The sequence below is a fragment of the Ptychodera flava genome, chromosome 13, assembly GCF_041260155.1.
Source record: "Ptychodera flava strain L36383 chromosome 13, AS_Pfla_20210202, whole genome shotgun sequence".
Classification (NCBI taxonomy): domain Eukaryota; kingdom Metazoa; phylum Hemichordata; class Enteropneusta; family Ptychoderidae; genus Ptychodera; species Ptychodera flava.
The window spans coordinates 31,870,839-31,889,230 of NC_091940.1; the positions used below are offsets into that span (position 1 = coordinate 31,870,839).

At 36.8% G+C, this 18,392-nt stretch overlaps 1 protein-coding gene across 3 annotated transcripts in view; it reads right to left on the bottom strand.

Moving 5' to 3' along the window:
- Nucleotides 1-1,075: 1,075 nt before the first annotated feature.
- Nucleotides 1,076-18,392, bottom strand: part of LOC139148178 (calcium-transporting ATPase type 2C member 1-like) — a 54,463-nt gene continuing 37,146 nt past the window's right edge. For all 3 annotated transcript variants that reach the window (XM_070719487.1, XM_070719488.1, XM_070719489.1), the window contains exons 15-23: nt 17,459-17,629; nt 15,932-16,029; nt 15,122-15,172; nt 14,326-14,561; nt 12,372-12,488; nt 9,040-9,187; nt 7,502-7,597; nt 6,406-6,547; nt 1,076-5,609 (exon numbers count right to left, since the gene is read on the bottom strand). In XM_070719487.1, the coding sequence (XP_070575588.1) occupies nt 5,479-5,609; nt 6,406-6,547; nt 7,502-7,597; nt 9,040-9,187; nt 12,372-12,488; nt 14,326-14,561; nt 15,122-15,172; nt 15,932-16,029; nt 17,459-17,629 (1,190 nt within the window). In that variant the 3' untranslated portion in view covers nt 1,076-5,478. The remainder of the gene's footprint in view (nt 5,610-6,405; nt 6,548-7,501; nt 7,598-9,039; nt 9,188-12,371; nt 12,489-14,325; nt 14,562-15,121; nt 15,173-15,931; nt 16,030-17,458; nt 17,630-18,392) is intronic.

Genomic DNA, 18,392 nt, shown 5'->3' on the forward strand with positions numbered 1-18,392 from the left:
GGAAGACAGCATCTTTGTTTTCTAAAACAAAGATAATGAACACAGATAATATTCCTTTAAAGGGACGATGGTTGTGATTATTGATGGTATAACCTGGTGTTTGTGTTTACAAGTGTAGTCACAGCTTTGCACGTTTTGACATATTGAGACCACATAATCCTTGACTGGACTGACGTGTATGAAGGGGATGTCTTGTCATTGCACAGTACCGCTACACAGTCCTGTATGAGTGACTTCACGAGTAATGTTAGACAAATCAGCAGGCCAGTAACTTTTAAGATTTCTCAACTCTTCAAGTCTATTTACTTCAGCCGAGTCATTCCCACACCAAATTCAGGCAATATTTAAAATTTCCTACATCAGAGGACATACTTCAAGTCCCAATAGCTGCACATTTTATGCATTATTTTCATTTTGTTTTCATACCAAAGTTGGTTCGTGTAAATGTGCTAATTGGAGGACATGTACAGAAGTATCACTGCACGCTAATTTGAACCATGCCTACGCGTTTTAACAGGTTAAATTATAAATGGGTGCCTCACTCATACAATGGCTCCCTCATGGAAAAGTACTAAAATTGCAGTATTTCGTACACATACACACCATCCATGATCATAAAAGAAACAAGCATTATGCCATTTACTTGACTGCACAACACACAATGGCCAACATTTTGCAATAGTAATCTTTATTTTCTCTGTCACATTAGTTTTTGAATATGGAGGGAAATCTAAAATAATGTTAAAACGTTTGTAATTATTTACAAGCTGCTTTCAACACTTATGACAGCGTTATACACTTTTTCAGTCTTTAATGGGTCTTATTCAAAGAAAACTCTTGGAAAACTCAGGATATTTTGAGATTGGTTTATTATACATTCGCAGCCATTTGGGCTTTAAGTCAGTCCAACATCAAATTTGCAGTGAGCGCACAGTTTGTACCACCATCCAATCATGTGTGTATGATCCCAGGCTATGATGCAGGACTGAACATGAATGCATCATCAGCCATACAGTGGATTGATCAAAAAGAGGCCTGAAAGACTTGTTATGAATGAAGAAACATCAAACAAATATCATATGTAAAATAATTTATTATAAAAAGTTGTATGTGTGCTCAAAGGGCACAGTGAAATACACATACAAGGAGAAAAAAAATTCTGTCACTGATTTCTGTGTATCTCAAATTAAAACATTTTAATAGGTTGAGATCATCAAACCATGGACATGCTTGCTTTTACCAAGTACAAGACAATGTGGAAAACCACCACATGTACAGGTGTGTAAACCTTTCAACAAGAAAGCTGGCACTATCATCTTCAATGTATCAGAGATTTCTGTTTAATGTACAGAACTTCAAGAAGTTCCTTACACTGAAGCCAACACAGCAGTGATTTTGTACAGGATTGAATCTGACATGTCATTGGGTATTTCTGGGAGTCTTCACCGTGGACTGTACAGGGCGGCACATTGTAACGAAGGCCATGTTATAAATTTCACACAACTGCAGAACATTGGGCCAAATTCTCCTTATAGGAGAAATCAGAGCTTGCCTAGGGGGCATAGTAAATACAGAAATACCCCTCAGATAAAGTTGAATAGTACTACAGCTCAGCCTGGTCCCAGTATTCTGCAGTTCTGTGTTCAATTTAAATATACAAAGTGAACATATATTGAATTCTGAAATACAGTTAATTTTTCATTGCATTAACCACTGTGCAAACTATGAAGACAAAGTTTCTCCTGGAGTTTCATGATAACATACCAATCTTTTAACGAAGTCTTGTAAACTTTGTTAACTTGTTATAGAATAAACTGGTTTTACAGTGGTTTGCACAATTGAAAATTTAAATGTTTCGCTCAAACTCTCTGTTGGAAAATTTTAAATCATTCTTCATTGGACTCATGAACAAATATCATGGGTCACTGACCAAATTTTGTCCCAGAGGACAAATTACCGAATATTTACCAACTCTTAACATTCAATATGAGTTGTTACTCTATAGGGAAAAACTGAATTTTTGATTCCAACAAAAATAAGCTGATGAACAGTTTAGTTAATCCATGAGCTTCAAAATTAGCCATAAATGACAGACAAAAAAAGTATTGTAAAAGTTTGAGTCCAAATATCTGTCACCGAGGTGCATTTTACCTTAAATAGTTTTCATCAACTTGTGTGTTACCTGAGCAAAAGTCGGTTTGGTGAGAGCCCTTTATGATTGTCATTGTTGTGACAACACTGCCATTGTTTCTTAAATCTCACCCAGGTAGTACCAGCCTACTGACAAAGCAAAACAGACACGGCAATTTGTGCTGCTAAAATTTGAAAACGCTATTTTCAACCTGGGTTGAAATCTGCCTAGGTGGTACAAATTAGCATGGTAAAAACTGAAACAGCATTGGTTGGCCAAACCATTAAAGCTAGGGTCTTCAATATACAATTGGAACAAAAATTTCAACTTCTGCAAGTATTTTGAAATGTGATTGTCCTTTCTCTTCAAACTGTTGGTGAGGTACTACCACTTTTGAAAGTGGAACAAAAGTCAGGCATCACATTTAAAAATACTGAATGTGTAAATCTGCTAACATAGGAACATAAGAACATTCACTCTTGTATTCATGCTGGTTATACACAGGAAGAAATACACAGGCAGATTTACAGGATATGCCCTATCAAGAGCCTGATCAGTGCCTGTTATAGGATATGAGTGACAACCCTTGTTACGGCTACGGGAAATTCAAGGACGCTTCATTGCTGTATTCACAGGCCTATTTCAGATCTGTCTATATTTACTGTATGATACAGTATTAAAGAAATTTCTACCTGGGCCCATTGCTGTATGTGGACACAGGTTTGAAATGTAACTTTACAGACAGACCTGTATCCAGTGAGGAATTTCAGGGCCTGTTATAGGGTCTATAAATTCACAAAGGTTTCAGAGTTTTGAATATTCTGAGAAATTACAAGTCAGTTGTTTGACAATGTGTGTACCATTAAACACTTCAGACCCTCTGACACGTTTGTATCCAGTCATGTAGAACAGGTACTTTAAGGTAGTATGCGCCTTGAAAGTGAAAGACGAACTATTGCTCAAACTTTCCTCAACGAATCTTTCAACCATTCACTTTCAAAATCAAGAATAAGACTTGAGGGTCACCATGCAAAGTTTGGTACTAAAACAAATTATCCAAGATTTACTGAGATTTGAAATTCAAAATGTCTGCCATCCCTGTGTTAACTCTACGGGAAAAAATAATGTTTTGATTTTTGAAAAACTACGCCAGTGAAAGGTCTTTTTACATCAAGAGCTTTAAAATGAACCCCCACAAGTGATATATCAGAAAACAATTGTAAAAGTTTGAGAGTCTGAACATCTTTCCCTGAGGCGCATTCTACCTTAATGATACAAACATGAAATTCAGACCCTGTCTCACACCCATGTGTACAGCACTTATCTACAGCAATGTCTTTTGAGCATTGTACATAGACTGGAATGAAAGCACTGTGACAGGCACTGCACAGAGCCATTTTAAAGAGGTGAATTTTTTCTTGCTGCATAGAGAGAAATTATTGTTGGCATAAAGGCATAAAAATTATAAAGGAAAGCGACCATAAGACATGAAATCCTAGAGTTGTCAAACAGACAGGTCAGCACAATGAAAGGTTTACTATGAGGCATACTTTGGACTGCTGATTTTTCAAGAGACAAATTGTGGTAAAGAAAAACTGGTTACAACATCTCAACAATAAAGTGCCCATACTCATTTGCAATTGACATATCCTATATTTTGTGATATGATGTACCTTTTTGAAAGTTCAACAACCCTCACACCATGTAAAAGGTCAGAGTTCAGAAGGTGTGATGGAACAATGGATCTACAAATTGAAAGATTTATTTGAAAAATGAGAAAAAAAATTATATACAGTTTGATAAGAAAGTTAGATATGTACTTCCACTGAGTGCCGACTAGTACAGACATCTGTAGGAAAATAACTGACATAGAGGTAAACTAAGATTGCACCGAGTGAGACTGTCATTGTGATAAAATTTGGCCAGGTATTTTCACCATCAGAGGCCTCTGTGTAATTTCAAGAGGCTAATTTTTAGCAATGGGATTCAAAGTCAAAACCTACGAACTGACATGTCAGTGGTAAAAAGAACAATCACAGAGCCACAAAGGCTGTGCACTGACAATGCAGTTCCCACGTTGAAATTCAATATGGTGGTTTTTGACATTATAACCAAACTGCAAATTGATCAGGAAAGTGCAGACATGGTGAGGATGGATGTGGTATGGTTTGCTTAACTCACAAAACTTATGACCACAGATTTGGCACTGATGCTGTGTACTGCCTTTGTGACGCTATAAATACTAAACAACTGTGAGGTATATGTACTTAACTTTAAATGATGGTTACAAATTTTCTGAAGCTAAACAAAATGAAATGATTATTTCTTTTTCTTATTTCTCCCCACTTCCTGCATCCCTACCCATTTCCTTCACATGGTTTAACCAAACAGCCATGGTAGACTACAAGTTTGGTCTATTCCACTGTATGTGAACAGGGTGGGAATGGTCAGCGGCCTGGTGAGTGCATTCGGGGGTACATTATCTCGGATTGGCAAATTTTGAATTTCACAAGCCAACCAAGTCACATCTTTTAAAATCACTCGAGGATAAAAATGAACCGATAATTTTTTTATGTCCTATCCACTTCAAATTCAGCTGAGACATCACAGACAATCACAAATATTCCACAACTGATCAGCTTGGAAGGAAGAAACAGCCAATTAAAAGAAATATATCAAATTACCAAAATAAACAGTTTTTAAATTTTGTGTGTGAGGTACACTTTCTCGATAATTTGACTAATTACTTCATTGACAGACATAATAATGAAGTGACACATTATGACTGAAACTAATTTTGACTGTAAAGAAGTTACTGTCCATCACAGGTGCTCCTGAAATCTATGACAAACAACAGAAGGAACTGTAAATGCCGTTTTAACCTGTCCACCCCCAATTCCCTGTGAACAGGTTCACAATCACCACTGATAACAAAGAGTTTGGGCCAAACCATTGTGGTGAAAGGGTTAGAAAAAAGTTTCTCTTCCATGTACTTGCCCTGTCATGTCACAAACAGAACAATTAGTTAGATATCTGTACAAAAGAAGAGAGTAGAAAATTCACAAATAAATGGAATTCTTAAGAAAGTGAATGTCTTTAAAGGAGAGAAGAAAAAGACTTCTTAGGAGATGATAAAGTGTCAACTAACCTACCATTCCATATTTTGGAGGGTATATTTTTGTGCGACGTTGTTTGTTGTATGTACAGGAAATATGTCTGTAAACACATACATCAGAAATACAGCCCAGTACTGGCGTAACTTTTTCAAAATCTGACAAGCAGTTCGCAGAAATTTGAGGGAAAAAACAACCAGTTTTCCATTTTCCCCAACTGTAACTGCTCTTTTGTCATACATAGTCATAGTCAAAATGTTCTTTTGTGACGATGTACATCTTCCTTTCTCGTGCCCGCTGGATACATTTTTTGATTTCGGAGACGACAAACACCGTCGACGTTAAACATACTAAAAATACAAGATCTGTAAGAAAAAAGGAAAAGGCTTTTTTGAAATTGATGCCGGGTATCATATTTTGTACATTGTGATGAGAAATATCACCAGAGAGAATAGATACGTCCATCATATTCACTGATATTAATAATGACTTATTATTAAATTTGCATACAAAGGCTTTTCTTGTGAAAATGATTTGCATATGAAATGAATACTCTTGTCAGACTGAGATTGCATTGGCTGAATACACGACATGAATATATTTCAGCAACATATACACTCTTCTATAGATTTGAATGAAGTATTTCAATTTTTACCCAAACTGTGTTTTTTTATAATTTCTTTGATTTTAATTGTCTTGTAAAATTGAGCTGGGATTTACGTGTCGTGAAATCTTAATTGAGAAAATTTCATACAAATATTAACTGGATTTAATATAGTAACAGAAGATGTGTGATTTACAGATATATATGCTCCCAAATAGGCTGCAATACTGGTCGTCATATTTTCTGTGAGAACAAGGCTTCATCCAGTTCATGGAGTACTATTTGCCAATAAAACTCTTTTTTACATCTACTGTCAAAAATCAAACTCTGAACCATATATTGGGAAGAAGTCTTACTTTGAACACAAGTCTTTCTCTGTTTCAACTTCAGTAGACTCTATCTACTTGGCTTTGTCTATGTCATAAGGTATTACTAGCAGCCATCACAGTCACGTTTGCAATTCACTCCGTAACACCAAAACAAATACAACACAGAAACTGATGTGGAATACACAATCACACGTCTCCAGGGAGTTTCCCCATGACGCAGTCTATTACCTGATATGTGCAATGCTTCTGTCTGAAACACCGCTTGTAATGGTTTGAAATAAATGACCAGCATCTGACCCAGGATTGATCCTCCCACGGCATAAAGAAACATACGGTTTCTGAACAGGCCAATTGTGAAGATGGATTTGGTCTAGACAAGAATGAGAGTGAGAGAGAGGAAGAGAGACAGTATATAAATTTCATTCATCTGATCACTGATACTGATAGTGTGATTGAAGCAACTCAATCTCACAAAACTGTAACACTGAATGGAATGTAAAAGTGGCCATTTCTTGACTGCTGCTATGTCATGAAATCTTCACAGCCCAAAGTAGTTACACACGACAGCTCAATAGTTTTACTGTCACGATATGATCAAACCCTACTGGGGGCTACTGGACTTATGCTTCGTAAATTGGATGTCAAAGGAAAAGTCTCACTTTGTCACATCTGCCTCTGTAAGGCCTGGTAAGTCAGGAAACATCGTTTTCACCAACCATAAAATCCTGTGATATCTCAAACTCAGAGCATAAACCTGACAAAGTTGCACTAGAGGGAATTCACAAATGCAGTGTGATTTGAATCGCACATAAAAAGCACCAAGATTGGCACTTTAACAACATGACTTGGTCCAAAGCATTTCGGTGATACAAAGGTATTGTTGACCTTTTGACAGCTATACTATTTACATATCTCTCATGTCTGCATTGCATATTTAAACGAGTCAACTATTTTCCTCGATCTGTTTTCAGAGGAAATTGCATGATTTATGGTCAGTAAAAATGACCATTCCTGAACCAACCGAACCTAAAGGCGGCAAAACATAACATATATGAAAAAAACAGCCTTCCAAAGCTCCATATTTAAAGGTCTGTAACATTCACTGACATTCAGGAAACAGTGACAAGAAATTTTTTCTTCCAGACAATTTCAGCCAAAAAGCATAAAGAAAGATAAAAAAAAAAGGAAAAAAAAAGGAGCATACAGAAAGATATCACACACTTGATTTTCTATCTGTGAATTTGAAACATCGAAAAAATTCAGGAAAGTATGACTAAACTTTGTTAAACATATGAGGGAAAGTGCGTTCCGGTTTATTGCTTACCTGTGACCTACTTCCTAGAGCGTTAAACATGTCAAAGAATACAAAACAGGTGAAGGTCATTGTCGTGTCCCTCGGTGTGATTATATTGTCACTCATCTGAAAAACATGAGGAAGGTTGACAGTCAGAGAGTCAGAAAACTAGTGATTCGGTTTTGTACCAGTGTTCAGGACTGGGTGAAAGTCGACAAGAAAACATGGTAGACTTGTGAAGATACTTTGATGACATTGCAAAGAACCTACCTACCTACCACACACCCCCCCTCTCTCTCTCTCTTTCTCTCTCTGCCCCTCCCCACCCCCACCTCCTCCCCCTGGTGGATACAACAATTTGCTTTACTGTGGATGAAATTTAAACTGAAATATCAAAATCATGCAATCCATATCATTTACGATAAACGGGGAAAATATTGAGTATAGGAACATTTAATACACCCCTTCATTTAAGTAACCTTAAACAATTTTTCAAGTATTTATACTCTGTTCAAACAAGTTTTTACTTTTATTTGTCTTCCTAAAATTATTATGTACAAATAAACTCTACTAATTTGGACTAAAATTCAGTTGTCATCAATGCCATTTGACTTTGTGTGTGTTGACCAATCATGAACAAGGCATTTCAGTATGATTTTGGAGCACAGCAGGACATTTTGTTTTATAAAGACCACAACAGTGCCACAAGATACATTGTACATCCAATTTTACAGCATGAACTGCTCAATTCAGAGCAATAAATCTCTGACATTGTTAACTGTTTCTATATTTCTTTACTAGATGTATCGTCAAAATCTAATCTTGCCGTACGGTGGGCTGCATAACCATATGGCACCTAACTGACACATTGTTTTGCACGATTTACGACTTAGTGTCCAGCATTTTTGTTCAGTCTGTTCAACGATTTCATGTTCTATTCCTAAATTCATCATCCAACATCAAGTTTTCTGCAATTCAACACAGCCTGTCTGTTGGCGGTATGTACATGTATTTCAGTCTGGACTACAAAACTTACTTGAAGACTATGAATTCATATATTTCACATGATGTGTTGGGTATTCAGGTCTAGCATTTTATATTTCAACACACTTTAAGGTAGCATGTGCCTGAAAAGTTAAAGACTTAAACTTTGCTCAATGAAATGAAATGAAAATGAAACTTTCAGCCATACTCTTACCAAATCAAAAATAAAAATCAAGGGACCATGCAAATATCAGTTCAAGAGAAATGAATAACCTAACATTTACTGATATTTGAAATTCAAAATGGCCGCCATCCCTGTGTTAACTGTATTGGGAAAATAAAATTTCTAATTTTCGAAAAACTGAGACAGTGAAAATATTTCTTACTCAAAGAGCTTTAAAGTGAGTCCCCACAAGTGCTGTATTAGAAAAGTATTATAAAAGTTTGGGAATCAAAATATTTGTTCCTGAGACGCATTCTACTATAAGGAGAAGAAACAAACTGTGTATCAAGGGCCATTTTCCCTGAAATTCAGCGGTGTGATATAAGTGAATAGTTTTCGATCCACAACACTGTGATCTCACCTCTCTCCAGAAGACATAGAGAGTACCAGCCACTATGATGGCGGACGACATCAAGACATTGGCCATCAGGGACTTTGTAATCATGGGATCTTTGACATTCCGAGGCGGTTTTCGAATCACATCCTTGTCAACAGGTTCAACACCAAGACTGAAAGAAATTTACCAAATGAAGTATTTGAAGATTTGCTGACAAAAAAATGCTACGATGTTTGTATAGTGCACGAATATTAAAAAAATTTTCCCTTACCATAAAATTGTATAAAATTGTAATTTGCATGAGAAATTATTTGGCTACTCTTGGCATTTGTAAACAGATATGCAGCTTATCGCAAGAAATTTTACACAATTTTATATGTTATGTATCTATTCTATCTATATACATAAGTATACATATATAACATATAATATACACATATAAATATATACTTTTCATATATCAGGATACATACAGTATACATATGCACATATCCTTACCAATGTGTATACACATAACACATATGTATACAAACACGAGCAGAAGATAGCGCTGATTGCAAATGAGGTCATTTAACTTTCAAAATTGTCCGCATTTTCCACAAGAACGACAAAAATAAAACCTGCCAGTGTTACAATGGATACTAAAGGTCACACTATCTCATTCGACAGCCACGCAGACAACAATAAAATTTGTCCGAATTTTATCCGATGTCGTGTGCGTGTAGCTACATTTAGTAACAAACCTGAAATTGGGATCAGCGCTATTATATACATTTATTCTGGTTTGGATTTCAGTCCGACATTGAAGGGAATGTGATGCTAAAGCACCAGGTTTATATAAAATGTAAGTTTCTGCTGAAAAGAAAATAATGATGAAGTAGCTGCAATTCTGAATTCCTATGAAAATCTAGCGCCATGCCTTGCAGCTATCTGAATACCTGTATGACAGCTATAAACTACACGTTATTAAATTGTTGCCAACTAAACAAGGTCTGTTGTTGTTGCTCTTTATGACCTCGGCATGAGATGCAAATTGAAATACACATGAATATTTCACAACTCAGACACAGCAAGACTCTGAAATTGGCAACTCCGCTTGACTAGGGTATCTTGTACGATATTACGGTAGCGGAACAGAAAGTAAAGGAACGGAAAGTTGAATTCCTTTATTCATCGTAAACGAACTTTGAAAGTGACCTCCCCGACACACATTGCTATTCCGGCTCAGCACTCACAGCACATCAATCTTATTGAGTACCTGAACTACTCCATGCAAATCAACGCGAAAAAGGTGACTTCGGGGAAAAGCTAAACGACATCTCATGAGTTATCAATCACCGGCAGAAAAAGACAGCCAAAAGGATTTTCACAACGGGGAGTCACCCTTCGAAGTCAAACTCCGAAGCAAGGCGGCATATCTATAATCACAGCACTTTTGTTCACAAAACTTCAACACTTAAAGCATTGGAATTAATATACACATGATATTTTGACGACATATAATTTTCCCATCGATTATGATAGCGGAAAAAGCCAAAGTACATGTGTTAACCTTTGGAATTTACAGAAGGAAGTGTCCACTAATGCCTGTTTGATATATGAGAAGTGATTACTCTCAATTGCTCTCTAGCTAGCTCCCATGAATTACCGTTTGACCCTCTTGTACGTGTCTCCAGGGCTTGGCTAGAAACAAACAAGAGGTCTCAAGAAATTCATTTAATTTTGTCAGGGTGATTGAATACAAAATCCAAAATTGAGTCAGGAAATTGCTGGCAATACCGTAACCTCTGAAAACTAAGTCAGAAGACAATAATGTCTTCTGATCAGGCCATCCTATATCTGAGATTGCCGTTCTCCATTTCCATGGTTACAATGTCACCTGCTATTCAAGACATGCAAGTATGTAATTTTCGAGGCATATAATTACATTCCACCTAATTTAATGTAATTATCAAGTGTGAAATGTTATTTCAACCACGCTACTTCGATAGTTTTGGCGTGTGTAATATTGTAAGAGCCGAACCATTACACAATTTTTTAGAGTGAAAAAAATTCCAAATCTGGCCAAACTACATGTAAATGTCTTAACATTAACAATAACATTTCTATAGCCACCTCCACATAGGGATTTCTAAAGTGTCAAATACAATTCTTTTCCTTGGGTATTAATGGGAATATGGCTGTAATTTTTGATATTTTCAGTATTTTGGTTTTTGAAGACAAATACATTTTTTTTCCTTTTAACTACAGTGTGTTGAAATACAAAGTACCGGCAATACAACACCACCACATGGAGTAAATTTGCATTAAGTTAGAACATGCCTCGGCGACAGATAATCGGACTCTTAAATTTCTGTAATTCTCTTCTGATCTACCAGTTGTGCGGGCTAATATTAAAGCTCTTGGAGAAAGAAAAAATTTTATTGTCTTAATTCTTTAAAATCCAAAATTTAATTTTTCCCCATAGAGTTAACACAGGGATTGCGACCATTTTGAATACCAAATATCGAAAAATGTTAGGCAATTTGTTTCTCTGGTACCAAACGTTGCATGGTGACCCTGATTGTTATTATTGATTTGGTAAGAGAATGGTTGAAAGTTTCAATTAGGAGAGTTTGAGCAAAAGTTTAAGCCTTTCACTTTTGAAGGCGCATACTATCTTAAGTAAAGAATTCTGGTCCTAACAATAAGATGAGGTTATTACAAAAATACTTCAAAGGATGCATGAGGACATTAGAATATCGTATCACCCGACGCGATGTGGAGGGCGATGCGCGGCACTAACATCCAAGGGCATCCTTTGCGGTATTTTCGTAATAACCTTACTTTTACACATCTTACATTCATGACTGGGGCATCATCAACTGACAGAGTAGAGAATATTTTGTGTCACAATAATATTTCTTCCCATTTACAGTACAATTATAGAACATGGTCTTAAACGCACCTCTGATAGTCTGTGCAACTACATATACAGAGTGTGAGACATATTCTCACAGTCATTCAGTGGGACCATGGAAACCGCCTCAATGTCAATGTGCAGAGGCATTTACAGAAGCACCGCACTCCACACACCTGGAAATCGTCAATATTACTGAACCTCCATTCTACCATATGGCTTTTTTAGCAAAATCCTATTATTAACGATGGTAGATGTGCGATAATTTTGGCTATTGCACAGACACAAGTTGGGTGTTGAACTAAAATTTATATTAAACTTGGAATGAAAAGAAATACAACCAAGAAGATACATAAAACGTTACAGCTAAACAGACCATTAACCACCTGTTGGAGATCAGAAATTTTCTCAAAGACCACACACACACACACACACACACACACACCATAATCCTTACCTCTGTGCAGGTGGCCCATCCATGATGATGTTAATCCACAGGATCTGCATTGCATTGAGTGGATTTGGAAATTGTAACATAGTAGCTAAGGCTATTAATGTCAGTGCCGCTATACTCCTGTGTAAAAAAAAAAAATACAGAGATTATGAATTACAAAGGTCATTTGGAATACATTTATTGATTTTCTAAATGATTTCATAATAATGTGACAAAGAGAAACTAGATTAATTGACATTCAACTATCTTTTTATTTTACACTTCTTTGATAAACATGCTTTAACAATAATATTTTTTTTATAATATTTTTTTTATTAGAAATGTACTGCTTTTGATTGACTTTTGTACCTACTGTAGCTTTCCATTTTATTTTAATATTTCTTGTTATTTTCCTCAAGACGCACTGAAATTGTCGTCCAAGGCCCTTTAACATTTTTGTGTGGAAAATAACGACATGAAATGAACAAATTCTGATCATTATAAATTACTTGTGACCAAAAAACCTGAAAAAAAAAATCGAAAGTTACAGCTAAGGAGCTAAGTATCTTATAATTTTTCTGGAAACTGTCTGTATGTAATTGGAAAATGAGAAATATGTATATATCTTTGGAAATGTCACAGATATTAGAAAAGTCTGGGTACAGACATTCTTGAGCATTTTGAACAGATGTTTCACCCTTCTATTCTCAAATTTTGCGTGATCCTACTGCTTACTGTGGCAAGGTTCTCTACCTCTGTGAAGGGCAATCGAGGTGAGAGGGTCAAGGAACTTTCGACACAGACAATGACTCACTTAAAGATGGATTAGGAACGCTGTCTGCGTCCACATTCTGTTACTGATGCCAATTAAGACAAAGGATGTTAACACTTTGTAGTGAATCAGAGCCAATACTTCTGTTTATAAAGTATGCATGGATTAACTCTTTAGACGAGCGTTGTCAAGTCAATTATTCGGATGCGACGTCAATCCACCTGGTTATGCTATACACAGCTGTCGTGGGCAGGCTGCACATTTCCCCAGACAGCTGGAATCAATACTATATGCAGAGTGTAGAGTTTGTTCTTCAATACATGCAAACTGTGAGTACTCCGTCTCCTGGCACTCAGAAGATGCCTTGTACGCATTCAGAGACAGACACTCATTTCATCATTGACATTCCACTTACGGTCAGAACAGACATTTTCATTATAAAATAACAATTACAAATCCATGATGATTGTTTCATGAATAACTTCCATGATTACGAACCATTGTTCAATGAGAGACGTAATCATAATCTGGTTCGTTCAACTTGTCCATACACACAACATTACGGCAATTAGGCCTGAATGCAGTTTGATTTGTGCAAAATTGACAATTGATGGGTCAATAGAGATTGACTCAAGTCTTTTGTAAATTCGATTGAATATTGATGAAATTAAGTAGGCAACTGCAAGCCACAATTTCCTGTCCTTCTTTGGTTGAACTGATCATATCTAGCTTCAGAAAACCTGTTAAGGTAGTATGCGTCTTGAAAGTGAAACACTTAAACTTTTGCTAAAACTTTTCTCAAGGAATCTTTCAACCATTCTCTTTCAAAATCCAGACTGAAAATCATGGGTCACATCGCAAATTTTGGTACTAGAGAAACAAATTACCTGGCAACATTAACCAATTTATGAAATTCAAAACGGCCTCCATCCCTGTGTTAACACTCTGGAGAAAAATTAATTTTCGATTTTCAAAAAAACTAAGATGGTGAAAATTTTCTCACATCAAAAGCTCTAAAATGAGCCCCCCATAAGTGGTAGATCAGAAAAAAATTATAAAAGTTTGAGAGTACGAATATCTGCCCCTGGAGCGCATTCTACCTTAAAACATTCATATGCTTAGACTTGAGCCATGCTTTATAATTGGAAATATTTGGGTTGTAATGCAACAAAAAAGGCTGACACTGAAATGTTAGAAAAGACTTACGTGCTAAGTTGAAAACGGACAAAATTTTTGATGTTATAAAAAATGGCTTTCCCCTCTTCTATTGCCGACATGATGGTATGGAAGTCTTCATCGACCAGTATCATGTCCGCAGCCTCCTTGGAGACATCGGTGCCAGTTTTACCCATGGCTATTCCTATATCAGCTGCTTTAAGTGCCACTGCGTCGTTAACACCGTCGCCAGTCATACCGACTACACAATCGTTGATTTGTAGTGCCTTGTGTTAGAAAACCAAAAAACCAAACATATTATTAGATTTGCTATATCTGACTAAATACACTTTAGAAATATACGTCTGGTGGTAAATACATGCTTCAGGCCTTCAACCAAGCTCTGTGCGATGGATTGGCTGCACATAGTGTGCATAAAACCTGCGGAAGAGAATGAATAATGTGTGCCAAGTATATCAAATTGGACCTAGTGAAATAATAAAATGAAACTGTGATAGAAATGAAAAATACATGACATGTTGGCAGTAATCTAGATGTTCTTAGCCTCTACACTGTCATGAACGACGATAAATCTGGAAATATTTCTTCATAATTTATGGGGAATGCTTTGTGCAACACATGTAAATGTCACAGACAATCTGAAGTCTAACACACAAAAACTGGAAAGAAAGTTGAGAGGGCACAGACATGTGAACACAGTGCAAATGACAACTGCTAGCTGGGTGATATATGATAAGAATTGATGAGAAACACTGTTATAAATCACAGAGGCAGGAAATGGAACTATGTAAAAAATAACACTTGTTGGAAAATAAAAAAGACTCACCTTTACAATTTTCAGTTTGTGTCTAGGACTTGCTCTGTAAAATACTGAGATCTAAATTTAAAGAAAAACAACATCAAACTGTATTATTCTGTCTCTTTTACTAGATTTGTTGTATTCAAAATTGATATTTCTGCCTAGAGCATGTGTGTGTCATTTCCCAACTCATGCAGATGTTTCTGAATAGAAACACCCATTTAACTGCCTTCCGACTATAAGGTATTTTTTCTGTACCTTGGTGTTGCCATGGCGATCACACAAATCAGTATATGGTATGAAAGATCGTTTACATCTATTTTGCATTATGTTCAAAAATGACTTTTCACACACTGCTCACAATTCCATGCAAAGCTTTAAAATTCACAGTTTACGATTTGATGGGCATTCTCACCCAAGAATGTTCTCGTAGATTGAAGGAAGATTTATCAGGGCTGACTCAACCAAATTTCCAGAAATTTCTAAATTTTATGAAGAGAACAATGAGCCAAGGTGACAAACGTCTGAATTTTGGATGAAGAGAACAATAACCGGGTCTTGTGATATTTTGTTAAGCTTTAATATCCACTTTTGAATAAACAATGCAAAATTTATCAGAATCGTATTAAATTTGTCATTCTTTCAGCCTATTTTAAAAACCTAATACATAACTTCATTTCGCTTTAACAAGACTTCCATTTGCATACACACTTTCGTTTTAAACTGAGGTAGTTTAGTGCAATTTCTCTATTTTGCATTTATTCCAATTTTGATACACTGGCATATCATTCCATTAACTGGGTAACTGCTGAAGTGATGGCAGATAAAGCGACTTACTTTGTTGATAATTTTCGCTAACTGCTCTATATCAATATCTTCTATCTCTTCACCACTGAGGGCAGTGCTGCCCTGCGCAAAAATGCCAAGTCTGCTGGCTGTGGAGGAGACATGTACATGTATAAGTAGGGATATTTCATCATGATCCCTCAAGTCATGCACTGTGTTCGTACATGAAGGTGTTGGCATCCTGACACCTGTGTTTGCTCAAGGAAAAGTGTTTAATATGCAGTTCCTATTTTTTTCAGTTGTATGCAGCTTTAAAGTTGCATCAGCTGTAACTTTTGAAGTCTTTTTCCAGTATTTTATTCAATTCATCAAATTCTGTTTCTCGTTCTAGTCCTAATGTCATGTCAAAATGCATTGTCTTCAACTCATTGACATTGCCTGTATATTAGTGTGTGATCTCCTAAGTTATTGCTGAGAACTGAATTTAAGTCTGGATTAGAATTCAATTGTTAACAATAACAATGCATATTGTGTACAATGCACTGCAATGGCAAGGCTAATATACTTGGTATTTGTGATTGTACTGCCAATAATACTATCCAAATCAATATCTTTAATTGTTTTGCAGAATACTTGGTATTTCAACATACTTTAGGGACACCAAGAAGAAAATGTAATTCCATATCACTCATTATTATATCATGTACAATAATGAAACTCTTTGTACTCTGCACTGAGGAAACCAAATCTTTAACTTTTGAGACATGGTGCATCACCCTGTGACCTTTGACACGTAGTGTATCACAGACAACATCCAACAGAAACAAACTTTATATTATTTGAAATTAAAGTGGGGGATAGGGGCATGGCGGAGGGAGTTAGTCTGAACATTTTTGGACACAAATTTGATATAATCCATATCACTCATTATTATACATCTACCATCGAGAACAATAGAATTTAGCGTGCGCTAAAAAAGCCGTACGGACTCGCGCCCGTTCCGTACGGCACGGTTTCAAGGCGCCCCATTTCCTGCGGCTGTATCTGCGCGTTCACTGTAGAACGGTTTCAAGGGACCCCTTGGACGAGTGCCAGAACAAGTCTCGCGCGCGCTCTGTACGCGTGTAGTGCACACACTCCAAAACTTGCAGAAGCGCGTCCGAGGTAGCGTTCTACACTGGCGCGATAAAATCGGAAGAAAAATTGTTGACATTGCACGAAAACGGTCACTACTCCGACATTTTGATGCCCCGATTAGGAATGTAAGATGTATAATAATAAGGTTATTACGAAAATACCGCAAAGGATGCACTCGGACATTGGCGCCTCGCATCGCCCTCCGCTTCGCGTCGGGCGATACGCTGCGCCAATGTCCTCGTGCATCCTTTGCGGTATTTTCGTAATAACCTCATATTATTATACCGGTACATGTACAATAATGAAACTCTTTGTACTCTGCACTGAGGAAACCAAATCTTTAACTTTTGAGACATGGTGCATCACCCTGTGACCTTTGACACGTAGTGTATCACAGACAACATCCAACAGAAACAAACTTTATATTATTTAGAAACTAACCAATGGCTATGGCTGTCTCTTCTGAATCACCAGTGACCATCTTGATGGCGACACCAGCACTGATTAAAGTTTGAACAGAGTCTATGACTCCTGGACGGGGTGGGTCGATGATGCCTACCATACCGACAAATGTGAGTGCGTTAGGGTCTGCACCCACAGCCATACCAAGTACTGTCATGAAAAGACAAGAAAATCTTATTAATGATGGAAAAAGTAGCAGCTTTTTTCCTGTACATGCAAGCAGCCGATACATCTGATAGTGGCAGTATGGTGTACTGTTACGATGCCCCATATTCAATTTTTTGTAAGCTTGGTCGAGAGAGGTTGATAGCTTGGCTCGAGAGCTTTACAGTACGTCATCACCTGTGTTCCAAGAGTTTATGTAAATTTCATACGGTGGACATTTTAATGTTGCTGCCGACCAGGTGTATACACGAATATATATAGACACGTTCTCAAAATACATGAGGAGACTGCACAACATCTGAAAGGAGCTCGCCTGTCTGACTGAGATTGCTGTACCACGCCTGTCTAATCTGAACGTATGCTGACTCTCTGGACGGGAGGTTACAGAAAAAAAAGGGCAGATATCGCAGGGCAATCAACGATTGTTTCTTCAGTAGTAACGGAGGAAGAGGAAACCGCTATTGCAAACGTCAACACGAAGTTGTGGACTGTGTACTGAATGCCACGTCACACTAAAGACTGGACGGTTTGATTGAAACCACACTCCGCGACTTTTTGTGAAAGGACTGGTTAACACTCATAGCTCTCGACCAAGCAGGGTAATTTTTCCATAATTTTGAATTATTTGTGAGTATTTTAGTTTCTATTAAATAATTATGGTTACTATTGAACTCCATAGTGCGCTTCTCATATTCACTGCCTGTGTGTGGTAATTTCTACCGTAACAGTACCTTATATTGAATGTTTT